We start from the raw sequence: 13,974 nt of genomic DNA, 5'->3' as shown, positions 1-13,974 counted from the left end.
GGAGATTATGGTTCAAAACCTCCCATTCATCCAAAAAACAATAAAAATCACATTTATGATTTTGCTGTAGGAATTGTGATTTGTGGGTAGAGAAAGGTAGAGAAGTCTAACGTTGAATAGGGTTAAGGCAAAGTTTACGAATTTTCAAGGGTCAATCAAGAGAGATTGTTAGAAAGTCTTGCAGTTTTCCCATGAAAACCTTTTACACAGAATATACGTTAAATTTAATGTTTGTGCACAAGTTACAGTTCTGAGTAAACAGTAATTGGTAACGAATTGATCAAGCTAAAGGGCTGGAGCCTCTCCTCCAATATAAAACCATGCCGATGGCTAAAAGCCTAAATTGCTACTTAAGTGCTCAATAAGGCAGTATACATATCGATGGTGAAACTTAAGTTAACTACAGCATTAGCATAAGTCACTTCTTCTCTCGCTATCCGGACTTCGGAGGTCCTTAGTTTCCACTCTGGTGCGATGGGTGTGTCCTTTGGACGGTTTCTTTAAGTTGAATTCGGATGGTTGCTCTACTCTTCGAGGTGGGGGTGGTGGTGGAGTGATTAGAGATTCCTGTGGAAGGCTCATTCTGGCTTTTGCTGATTTCTTTGGTCCGGTAAGTCCCCTGCAAGCGGAGGCACGTGCGCTACTTTTGGATCTTCAGTTAGGGCGACAAAGGGGGATATTGCATTTAATTGTTGAATCTAATTGCCTCGTCTTGATCAGTTGTTTACGGGGGGAGAGGGAGGTCCAGCGGTTATTCAGCCTGTCGTGCGTGCGATTCGGAATGCTGTTCCAAAGTATCATCAGTTCAAGCACTATTACAGAGAGGGGAATGCTGTGGCTGACTCACTGGCTTCCCACGGTACTGCGCGTGGGTCATTCGAGCTCTTTACTAAGGCTTCTCAATTACCGTGTCGCACAAGAGGGTTACTGGCCTTGGATATGTAGAACTTTTGTAATTTTCGTTTCTCGTTTCGGAGGTAAGGGTGCGACCTTCCTCCCTACATTGTATTCTTCGGCAGCTTGAATAATAATATGATTTCAATTTTAAAAAAAAAGTTAAATTGCCAAAAGAAAAATAAGTCACTTCTTCTTCTTCTTCTTCTTTTATATAAAAATTTGATTGTGCATTGTCCCTGACAAAATGAAGCTTCAGCAGCTGACTCACAACTTTTACAAATACTCTCTTTGTTGAAGTATCTTTTAACTTGCAATGGGAAGCTTTCCATGAACAGCAATGCTATTTACATCTTTATGTTTAACGAATTATTCAACTCTATTCTGTTAATTTGGCTGAGTTGACAACCGTATCTTTAGAAAATTGAAGTGTTAAAAGAATAAAGAAGATAATTTCCTCAGGATGACAAATTCTATATCTTCATGGAAAAGACCACAGCTGAATCTGTTGAATATGCCATGCCTACAAAATTTTCTTAAACATAGAACAACAGTCCATTTTCTAAGGTTTACAAATGCTAACAGACAAGAAAACAGTTCCACACCCAACACCGAGGCTAAAGATCCAGGAACAATATGCAAAACCAATTGCTAGCACTAATACGCGGTAGGAAAATCAAAATGGGTTCAATTGATACAACAGCAACAGGGGCATGCTCGTGATATTTTATCTCCAATTAGATGTTTGTCTTGCTTCTATGTCCTGTAGCCTGAGGGTTACAGCTCTTTTGTGTGCTTCCAGCCCCTCAACATCAGCCATGGTGGCCACATAAGGACCAAGATTCCTCAGGCCTTCTTCTGTTAAAGACTGCACCGTAATGTACTTTAGGAAGGAGTCTAAAGAGACACCACCATACATCCTTGCATAGCCATAAGTGGGAAGTACATGGTTTGTTCCACTTGCATAATCTCCAACACTCTCAGGAGCCCACTGCCCTAAAAATACAGATCCTGTACAAATTATACACATAAATTCTTCAGCAACCGCTTCTTCAAACGCTACTTTTTTACATTGCCAAAGGAAAAGCAAACAGAAATTGCACCAGGGCATTGAGAAAAGGTACCCGCATTTCAAATTAAAAGCCTGATCATTGAGCAAGTTCTTTTACAACCAAAAGTGGATGTGAAAACATAATGAAAGAGGAGGAGAACTGAAAGGTGTTGGAAAATAAGTGCTAGAGTAGAAGATGATGGAAAGAAAATGTATTAATGAAAAAGTTTTACTTATTAAACATAATCTACAACACATTTGTCTTACTAAGGAAATACAATGACACAATATGGTAATTGTCTGTTTCAATCATAGCAACAAAGAACAAAGCTGACATGAAAAGCAAGAATTAGAGGGATATACAGGGCAAAGAAAAATGTGTTCCACCTGCATTCTCGATGAAACTTTCCCACTTCTCAGCATCTTCCACATTGATGATCAGATGTTCAGGCGCATACATGTTTGAGAAATTTATGGCCTAATATTGCAAATGTTAGGATCTTATCCTCAAAAGCAAATGCAACATCATCACTAGTAGGGAAAAAATCAAAACATTACAAAGAGAAAGAAAAGTTACACCAAAAGATCAAGGAATAACATACATGCGCTTCAAAGTATAATTTCATCTACCAAGTTTTAGCTGTCATCCATTAGAATTTTAATCCTATAAAAAAAATATACTATAAAATAAAGGACTGCGCTAATTAGGAGTTTAGAAATGTGGACTGATAGCCATCAAAATCCCTCTACCATACAATTCTCAGTCCCCAAACACCCACTCCAAAATTTATATATGAAATGAAAAACCAACCACACACAGGCACATTTACAGTTGACACTGACTCATGGTGGGCTTACTAAACAAATGAAACATGCTTGAGCAAATATAAAAGTGCTGTTTTTTGAGCTTTGCCATATAACCTCAACAAGAAGTCCAGAGGATTAAAAAACTAAAGCAGCTTTCTCTGAGACTCATTTGCAATTACAAGTAGTCATAATTAGTGGACCCAAGCCAAAGAAACAACAGCTTTAATGCTGTCATATGACCATTTCCTTGTGGCCACAAACTAACAAAAAGAGATCCTAACAAATTGAGATACCTTTTCTCTTTTTTCATTTTTCGATTCTTCTTTATACTGTGAGATTGCAAAACCATAATATCAGAGCATCTAGTGACTAGCTTCATAAATCGGATGGACCAAAATACCATTAAACTAACAAGCACTAATAGCGGCTAGAGCTTAAACTTTTTCCTCGAGCCAACAAATGTCAAGCCAGACTGTCAGAAAAACATGAACCATTTTGTAGCTTCAAAGAAGATCCTCAAATAAAAGTGTTTTAGACAATTCTTCAGTTGAGGCATATTTGCTTCTGAGACACACTTATGGTCAAGGGTATCTTTTACTTGGATTGTAAAACAATCCATTGCCACTGTACCAACTCTTCTACTAATTTTATTTGTTTATTTATCACTGATCTTGTAAGTTTCCCCAACTAATGGTTGCTTAAATTTCATATGGATTCCAAGGTAAAAAAATTGTTGATATTTGACCTCCATATGCAACATCAACCGCTTCTTATCCAAATTTCTGTTAGAAAACAACAATCTCTAGTTGCACTAGCAGAATTCATGACTGTTTCTTCAAAGCCCCACCTTATCATAAACTTTATTGAAACCTAATTAAGGTACTACAGGAACCAATTCAAGAGAGCAACCTTACATGTTTGGAAAGTTATCAGCAACAACATTCTCATTGATGCTACTTCTTTAAAGTTTTCCACTTGGATGCAAGTAAGAATGAAACTTAGCTGGCTGGCATCATGAGACCATCTAGATCTCCATCGCCCATCATTGATGACGGAAATTTTCAGATCTCATGCTCACAAAGATTTGAAAATCAACATTTCATAGTAGAAACTCCATAGCCTCAAGAAAACAAAGGCTCTAGATTTCATGACCTCTTTTAGTACGTAATACCCTTATTCGCCACAGAATCTGGCAGCTATGTTTTTATTGTGAACATCTAAAGATTCTTTCAGTAATAATGTGCCAAGAATCGACAAAAGCAGGTCAAACTCAAAAGTCCCAGCCTCAATAAACTTGATGATTAAGTACAAAAAATATGCTCATATGTCCTGATAATACTTGGAACACACTATACACCAGTATGACTAAGATAATTTCAGCAATAAAAGTCCCAGCCTCGATAACCTTGATGAATAAATACAAACAATATGCTCATATGTCCTGATAATACTCGGAACACACTATACACCAGTATGACTAAGATAATTTCAGCAATAATTAGACACATTTGTTAGACGAGCTGAGAAGTATCAAAACCACAAGAATCACCTTAACTATTGCATTATCTGAAATTTTTGCTTGTATTTCATTATCTTTTTCTTCTGTTGGAAACCTAATGCAAAATCCCAAATGTAAATTGAATTTGATTACCAGAAACAACGAACATCTGCACAATCCATACAATGTTTCTGGGGCCAATAAAGGTTAAGCAGTGATACAGCCCCTAAAGACAAGTTTACAACAGAACACGTAGGCATTGATCGGCCCCTCATCTGATAGTTTTAATGCTTAATATATCACCATTGAACAAAGAAATTATAAAAAGAATCAGGTTTTGACTAAAAACATTTCTAACTTTAAGTTTTGGTAAAGCATGCCACATAAAAGTACTTTTTGAATTTAAATCAATAAAAGATTTTTGAACTTGTCTGTAATCACAAATCTTCTTTCTAAGTCAATCATATTGGCACATTCAAACTTGAGACTTCCAAGTACAAACAGCTAGCAAACTAAGGTACGGCGCAATTTGTGTAGACTTCTCTATCAATTGTCAAGCATAACTGCAGTGTTTCTACAATGGACAAAACTTACATCATATTGGCCACATAAGGCTTTTTACAGGCAAACACAAAGTCACAACCCAAAGATTTGAAACAAGAAAACATACCTCAACCATATTGCGTGCTAATACTGTGAAGCTGTGGCTGAGTGCTTTTGAAGCAAACTCCCCTCTAGGAAGGCTTTGGCATTGTTTGTAGATTTCCTCATGAATCACATCTAAATTAATGCCATCCCCAGCAAGTACCAGAACAACCTGGCTATCAGGGCCGTGTTCAGCCTGAGATGAGTAATTTATATCTTCAGATTCAGAAAGGAATCAAGTTAGTCACAGAGACATTTTTCAGTTGTCCATTACTTTTCCTAGGCTCGTCTTGAGCTCTCATATGGATCAGTACAGTGGTTTGATTGATTACAATGATCTAATTGGATCAATATGTGACAAATCTGCTTTACCTAAAATTTCCATGACTTTTCCATCTGCATTCATCTGCACATACAACAAATTCGACATCAAAGATTCAGGGAGTAAGTACCTGGGAAAGTAAATCAGACGCTATATGGACAGGACTTGCGTGTTTGTCAGCAATAACAAGCACTTCAGATGGTCCAGCAGGCATGTCAATAGATACCATAGCCTCACTGTTCTGTAGAGAAAGTAGTGGGATTAAATAATAAACAAAAAGGTAGTTTAAATAGCAAAAAGAAAGAGGTGATCTCTCAGACTTTAGTCACTCATGAAAACAGTTAAGGATGAAAGTTAATGGAAAATTCATCAATACCTGCAGAATCATTTTTGCAGCTGTGACATACTGATTTCCAGGCCCATATATCTTCTCAACCTGCAGTTTTCCATGTATTATTGAATCAGGTAGATACTGAAAAACAAGTGCCAGAATTTCTGTAGTAGAAAGCAGAGCCACCAAACAGGTTGGGACACTGAAAACAGATTTCAGCCCAAGGGCAGAGAAGTCTCATCTCACCCTTCCCTCAAGGAGCAACTTTGCACTTATAACATTTAAAAACTAAAATTAGAACTCCACTAGTTTGCCCAATACCAAGCACTTCTGCACCTTGGAGTTTCAGGCATGTTTTCTGCTTCTTTCTTATGATGCTTGTACAACAACTAGATATAAGGCTATAGCAAAAAGCTGGAAACCCCTGCTGATGGCTGTATCTCTACTATACCAGTCTATCTTCTCATGATCTCCCAATTATAGTATATCAGTTTCTAAAGAGGCTTTGGCAAGCAAAGTTCGAGTAAACACCGGGACAAAAGACCTGTATTGTCCAGTCCTTTCAGCCCCTTAAATCAGTTCTTTAATTGCTGTATAGTTTGTCAAAGATTGTCAACTAGGAAAGTAATCAGAGCTCAAAAGCTGCCGTACCCCATTATGGGTGATAGAATAACTTAATTGTATGAAACCAACTTTGATGATATACTATTTGATTTTTTTTCCTGTTAACATATAAGCATCAACTATTATCTAATGGCGTCCCCATATACTTCACTATTAGTTCATTTAACTGATAACAAGAAGAATTTATGCATGACAGGACAAGTTCATTCAGACACTACACCACAATCAGATGGATACACTAGTCAACAATCAACTGATGTTTTAGATGCTTCCATTTCCTGATCCACAGGCAGGACCCTGTACTTTAAAGAAATACAACAAAAACATTCAACTTGCAAGAAAACTTCAGTAGGCATATGTAGCATATAATGAACTACCAAGAAAGCATATGTAGCAAATGCTTATGGAAGTTCAAACCACTACAAACCAAAAGAGAACACCCATCGCTAAATTCTTAAAAAAAAATGTGGCTGGACAAGAATATGGAAACTGATACCTTGGGACAAGATTCTGTCCCCCAAGCCATTGCGGAAATTGCCTGCAATAGTTAAAGAAATAATAACAGCACAATGTTATGAGCAACTTGATTCATCAAGTTTCAGGAAAACATACTGGTCAATATGCATAATATTAACACCAACTTTTCACACCTGAGCGCCTCCAGCTTTAAGAATGTGTGTAACACCAGCTTTTTTAGCACAATACAGCACTTCCTAAAAATTGCATCAAACAACTGTTCATTGGTTTGCAATTAACACTCAGTGAAGATGAAAATAATCATATCTAATACCTTACAAATGCTTCCATCCCGAGCAGGGGGAGTTGCAAGTACAACAGTTTTGCACCCAGCAATTTGAGCAGGCTTATTAGAGGAGAAACCATATATCAACCATATCTCAGTCAACTTGAGAAAGCCAATATGCATACATAATCAGATGAACTGAAAATTGAACTAATACAGTAAACTTAATCACCATACAACTGAAAGCATCAACGCTGTTGAAGGCAACACAGCAGTTCCTCCAGGAACATAAAGACCCACAGAAGCAATGCTCCTTGCTACACGTTTACACCTGACACCCTGACAAATGGCAAAATTGAAGATTTTCCAAAGTTACAGGAATCTAAATGTAGTTATATTTTCTCCAAGAACTAGAATAGCAAATGTAAGCAACTTACAGTCATATTCTCAATGATTTTTTCACCTGGCTTTTGTGCAGCGTGAAAGGCAAATATGTTATTATAAGCCACATCAAATGCTTCTTGAACAGCCTCCTCAAGCTGATTGAAAGAAGTGAATTATAAGTTAGAAAATAGCATAAGAAAAACCAAGGTAATCAAAATCACATAGAGAAGAGAGAAGTGCTTGGAAATTGTGAGATCCCTCCAAATAAAAAAGGTGGACTTGGTCTAAAAATAAAAAGACCTCAAGTAAGTGATATACCATATAGATGGACAAACAAATGAACAATTATGTATTCCATATGTGCAGAGTATACAGGTTAAAAAAAAAGTGTATGAATATACATATGCATCTATAGATAGCATCTCAATGAATAAAATATACTAAAAAATGTTTAATTTTCTTGACTTATATAAAGTAAGTACCTCTGGATCTGGGAGCTCATTAATATCCTCAACTATATTGTCCAATTCAACTTTGTCAAACCGTGCAGTATATCTGCCATTTAAGTACAGAAAATTTCACAGCACGCTCATTGTAGCTAGTTCTAAGAGTTTGCAAATAGCCACTACAGAAAGCAAAATGAAACTTTTTCACTGAAGATTAAAATCTTGAAAACACAAGGTTTAACCTTTCTTCAACCTTTAATTATTAGTTATGCTTTTTGGAATATAAAAGCTACCACTGTATCTTTATCCTAATTCACTGTAGAGGCAAAGAAACTAAAATTGGTCAAAGCAGCCCTTAATAGTTCCCACTGTGTTGGCAAGATCATCTACTGCCCTGAACACTATTCTTTTCCTCAACTTCCCCCCCCCCCCCCCAAACACAAAAAAAGGCCAAAAAAACCTTTCATGTGCATAAATAAACTTTTTACAGTAACAAAAAAGAATATGGAGATTCATTTGTAGGATTAACAGAGGAACCAACTCTTTAACAGCAGCATCCCCTCGACCACGCACATCATCAACAATGGGCTGAACCTGAAAATTTTTATGTGCCAAACCACCAAAATGCTCAGTAAATAAGTTGATGAAAAGAAAAATAATGCAGTCAAAATTTTCGAATAGACATCAAAAAGTAATTTATCAAAAGAACTGACATCAAGACATAGGCTCACCACACTGAAAATTGAAGAGAAATCAATACGGGGACGAGCTTTTAAATTATCAACCTCTGACTGATTAAGGTCTGATAATCTATAAGACCTCATTGAGCACTTCACAGTGTGGAAAAATGATCCTGTAGAAAACATCAAATGAAGCAGAGGATGGAAGAGAAAAATGAGGAAAACCATATCATTGAGAAGAAATTATATCTTAATTTGACAAAGTGAAGCATTGAGAATCATATACAAGCAAAATAGAGGATTACAGAGTACTTTTAACTTCAATACTAGAGGGATTAACAAAGCAAATTAATAGAAACGAGAATAAGGACAGAAAAGGCAAAGCAAAAAGGTGCAATCAGAAGAAACTTTGAGAATTGGGTCAAAGTTGAATTAGCATTTGCTAAGCAGGTAAGCTTGCGTAAATGGTATCCAGAGTGTTGTTGAGTATCACAAACATAGAAAACACAAATGTTACATTGAATAATTACCAAAGATGATGCGTATATTAGAAACAGATTTTCCTACCAAAGGCAGAAAACAACACACACTGCCGACAAATCAAGAATCACTTGTATGCTCCCAAATTTAACAAAACCAGTAGTCAAAAACAGTAAACAGCTATAATGGGCCAATTCTTAATGCAGTTCCAAATCATCCGATCCCTTACATTTTAACCCTTCAGAAACAGGCTTAGCCAATACCAACCTAACTTCTTGTATCCCACATCAGAAGCAAGTAGTTGAAGTTTGGAAATGCATCCCAAATCATAGAAACTATATACAATAAAAACTCTATAAATTAATAACCTTGGGACCATACCAATTCTATTGATTTAAGGAGGTATTAATTAATCGACAAATTAATAATTTATTAATTTATCGAGTGTACTTACAATTAAAAAAAAAACTCATTTAATCAACTAATGTTATATTAATAAAAGGAGTCTAAAAATCTAAGAAATATAAACCAATCCATATCTAATTGATTTACAAGTATAATTTAATTCTATTAATATCTTCAATGTACGTATGTAACCAATATCATTTTTCTGTTATCAAGAGATCAAAAGGATTAGGAATACTAAATGATATATGCCCACTTCCATTTTATTAAATGCATACAATGAATCATATTAACAATATTATGTATATAAATGACAAGGAAGTCTTTTTTATAATAAATAAATATAAAGTTTTCTCATGTACCTCAAACTATGGCTACCCATCTAAAAGGTGACTCATATTTTCGGAAAATATGATATATAATTTTAGTGAATTATTAATTTATAATATGAATGGGACCAAATAGTTATTTAAGGTCTTCAAAAAAAATTATATACAGAAACAACAGGCAATACAACCATTTCCACCAACTTCTACCCATAGCAATCCACATTCCACATAAATCACTTAAATCTCCATTACAAAAGAACGCAAAATTAAATAAAAAAAAGGAAAGAACATAAAATTAAATAAAAAAAAAACAGCTTCTTCCCTCAATGCAACAATACGGTGGTATTGACGTTGGCAACTTCAACAATATGAAAGCACATTAACTAGGACTAGGGGGCTTTGATCAGGTAAACCAATCTCACAAAATCCAAACTTCTATCCAAAAAATAGAATCAAATGGAGTTCTATCTGTTTTCCACATAATAATCCTTTTTTTGGGAAAAATTACTAGAAGGGTAGAATTGTTTACCTGATTTTGGTAGATAAAAAGTTGGTTTAGTAATTCTACTTCGATGGGCATCAAATAGTCCAAAATTACTAGTACAAAATAAACCACTGCTCTTGTTGAAACACAGAAGCCTACAATCCATCATCACCTTTTATACTGAAATTCAATAAAAATTCACATAAAAGAAGAAAAAAAGGGATGTAATTAGAACAGCAATTAACAAAGAAAACGGAAAAGGGGAAAAAAATTATTGGCTCCAAGCTTACCAAAGAGTGACTGAGAAATGCTATTTGGAGGACTGGCCAGAAGAAATGATAGCTTATCGTGGGCTCTAATCCGTCCCTCTCGCTTCTTGAATCCCACCCTCCCCTACTTAAAAAAGTTAGAGAAAAAAGAACCGAGGTAATTTCTTGCTAAAGCTGAGCCCCAATTTGGGATTGCCTGTTTGTGCGGCGTGTGTTCGTGTCCCTCCGTGGTGTGTGTTTTGAAGGCAAAAATTTGACCGCTGTGTGAGAGAGAAGGAACAGGAATAACGCATTAGGTTTGCCAATTTAATAACTTTGATGCCCTCAAACTTTTTGATACTAGTTCATTATGACCCATAAATATTTCAAGAAAGTATAAAATCACTCATAAACAATTCCCAAGTTACAATTTTACCATTAATTATACAACTTTTTATTGAATGTAATCCTTACTTTTGGATCTAAACTTATCAAAACACATGTAAATTGTCAACTTAAGGAAATTTTTTCATAATACTTTATTTATATGTAATGAAAATATATTTATGACATTATCCGATTCTTTGGTTTTTTTTTTTTTAATCTTAAGCCAGTCGATCGAATCCATTGATCCCTGACTCCTGAGTTCGGCTGAGTCACCATTAGATTAAAGTTTCAAAACAATTAAACTAAGAGTTAATGTTATATACACAAATAATATATACACTATCATGATTAGATGCATGATATATTAATAAAATTTGAAATTAAAATGCAAATTAATTATCATGCATCCATCAGTGACAGTTGTCAGGGAGAAACATCTCAACAGAGTCCATTGAAAGTCCAATACATAAGTCAGGAATCCAACTTTGATCCAAAAATTATTAGATTTCAGGCTCTTATTTACATATTAAGGGCTTTTTCTCCATTTCTCGAACCAATATGACACATCTTACTTACATATTTATCGCTCTTTCTCCATCTTTTGAACCAATGTGAGACATAACTTTTTACTCATGAACCTAACAAATCTCCTCTTTCCATGAGTAACTCCTCATATTAAACCCAAGTTTACAAACCCTTTTTTGAACTCATTTTGATACTCAATGCAAATCTACCTTAATATTTAAAGTCATACCTTCTCCCAATCATGGACCCACTCTTTTTTAACATCCAAACTGGATTCCGGACCCTTGTCAAACGTTGGCTTCCCCTGCTAAACCCAACATTTAAAGTCACATCTTCTTTCAATCATAGACCCACTCTTCTTCAACATCCAAACTGGATTCCGGACCCCTTGCCAAACCTTGGCTTCCCTTGCTAAACCCATGGAACATCTGATCCAACACTAGTCAAACTCCTTGGCACTTCGGTCCACCACTAAGAAGAAAATTTTTCATCGACCCAAGTCTAAGAAGAATTCATTTGCCCATGAGTAGTCCAATCTCGCAATGAGAAACTTTGATACCACTTGTTAAGGAGAAACACCTCGAGAGAACTCATCAAAAAGTCTAATATATAAGTCAGGAACCCAACTCTAACCCAAAAGCTTAATCTGTTAGGTCTCGGAACCTTACTTACGTATTAACCGCTCTTTTTCCACCTCTCAAACCAATGTGGGACATAATCTTTTACTCATGAACATAACAATAATCTATACATACACTATTACTGTCTAGAAGATCAATTCATAAAACTGAGTATTTAACCTCTCAAATTTGAGAATGTTTTTAGGTGAATTTATGTGATATCTTTAAGTTTATAACTTCGAGTACTCCATGATCTTTCTTAAGTGCAGTTATCCATGAACTTTTGCACAAAAATTATGTTGATTGTTTGTGTTAAGTATGTCGAATTATTGTATATTTTCTTTAAAAAGATAAAATAAGGTTTTTGGTTGGTAAAGAAGAAGAAGAAAAAAAAGAAAAAAACATAAAAAGAAGAAAAAAAAAGAGGACTAGCCAAAAATCAGCCATCCCTCACAATTTAGACAAATCGTGAAAGCCACTAGTATGGCTGAACTCTGCATGTTGTAGTACTAATAGCTAAACTCTGGATGTAGTAGTGTGGCTATTGCGGCAGTAAAATGCCACACATTACAATAGCTTATAAATATGGTCCCTTCAATAGAGGAAGGCCACTACTGCCTCTTTCAATGTTTTGAAAACCGGACTGGACCGGTCGGTTCGATCAATTGAACCGTGAACCGGCCATGTCTTCGGTCCGGTTCAATTAAAAACCCAAAAAATTAATTGAATCAGTCAAAATCGGGAGGTTCAACCATTTTTTATTAAGTATTTATTTTTAAAATAAATATTTTAGTTTTATTCAAAATTTTTAATACTAAAGTGAATAAAAAATTATTAAACCTTTGAATCAGGGTCGAACCGATTGAATCGATCGAACCGTGAACCGGAAGGTTTTCCGGTTCACTCTCCGGTCCGGATTTAAAAACATTGGCCTTTTGTGGTCTGTCGCACCTTCTGTGGTAGTGTCGGTGATGAGTGGTGATAGTGTGATAGTCTGGTTAAAGGTTTAAAGAAGAAGGTGGTTTCAAAAAGGGAATGCTTTCTGAAAAATTTTGTAGCAAGATGAGTCAATGAATTTTAGGAAATCATAGGTCAATGAAAAGAAATCAAAGTGCTATTTATTTTGTTTAAAACTAGAGTCAAAATACTATTCCTAGCATAAATCCTTATCAATCAAGTTGACAAAGATACTTGGAGAGGTTTGCCAGCATTTTTGTAGTCTTCCATTTCCATGTGCTTGTCTCTTTTTTTATTTTTAAACCCCCTTCTGATTAGGTGAGGTGCAAGACTCGAGAAACATCAAAAGAATACCACTTCTCCTTTCTTTCATTTCAGTGTCTGTCTCTAAGCCCTTTTTTCTTTCTCGTTTTCCTTTTCTTGTACCTGTTCCTCACCTCTTTTCAATTCTTTCTGATTGACAACAAAATCAACAATATGGTTGGGAATTTTTTGTGACAACCCCATTTTTCCTTAGGGTGAACCCTAGGGTATCGGCGGGCCGCCTGCTTAGCTCTCGCCTGGGCTCAATACGAGACAAATTTAAACTTAAGGGTAAACAACCAAAATAATAAAAGTAGATACAAAGAAAGTCTGCTTCCTTGAATAAACATTCAAATCTTACATCACAAGTTACCAAAAGGTATATCAACTTTCCCCAAAAATACAATCATCAAAAGGTCAACTAATCAATTACATCCAAAATTCTAATCAAAAGTGTAACCAAGTCGGCTTCTCCAAAATTATTTTCATTCCGAGCTCTTGTTAACAAAAACAAACTAATGGGATGAGCTAACGCTCAACGAGGCCAAGAAAAACATGCAAACACATAGTTCAAGTAAGAATAACACTTGTACAAGAAATATAGCTAGAAAGTTCAAGTAATTCATAATTAACAATAAAGCACACTCAATAAGGATACAGGAGCTCTTAGGAGCTAGATTCCACTTGCTTTGCAGAGACTCGATCCAATACCTCCACGTGATGACACTCCGTCAACCGGGTAGGTATCAAGTCCGTAGAACTCCACTTACTTCCCCCATCCTTCATTTCTCCCTCTTGGATCCGTAACCAAA

The 13,974-nt window shown here is 35.7% G+C and overlaps 1 protein-coding gene across 1 annotated transcript; it reads right to left on the bottom strand.

Moving 5' to 3' along the window:
- Positions 1-1,335: 1,335 nt before the first annotated feature.
- On the bottom strand, positions 1,336-10,634 carry LOC113761381 (histidinol dehydrogenase, chloroplastic). Its single transcript, XM_027304343.1, has 15 exons — positions 10,413-10,634; positions 10,168-10,302; positions 8,476-8,597; positions 8,286-8,338; positions 7,781-7,853; positions 7,352-7,453; positions 7,152-7,253; positions 6,963-7,034; positions 6,823-6,885; positions 6,669-6,710; positions 5,594-5,653; positions 5,348-5,458; positions 4,921-5,091; positions 2,333-2,423; positions 1,336-1,905 (listed from the first exon to the last, which is right to left on the bottom strand). Exons 2-15 carry the CDS (start codon positions 10,289-10,291, stop codon positions 1,622-1,624), a joined length of 1,470 nt encoding a protein of 489 aa, XP_027160144.1. The 5' UTR covers positions 10,292-10,302; positions 10,413-10,634; the 3' UTR covers positions 1,336-1,621.
- Between the last annotated feature and the right edge of the window lie 3,340 nt (positions 10,635-13,974).

The sequence above is a fragment of the Coffea eugenioides genome, chromosome 2, assembly GCF_003713205.1.
Source record: "Coffea eugenioides isolate CCC68of chromosome 2, Ceug_1.0, whole genome shotgun sequence".
Lineage (NCBI taxonomy): Eukaryota > Viridiplantae > Streptophyta > Magnoliopsida > Gentianales > Rubiaceae > Coffea > Coffea eugenioides.
This window is presented reverse-complemented; position numbering and strand designations above follow the sequence as displayed.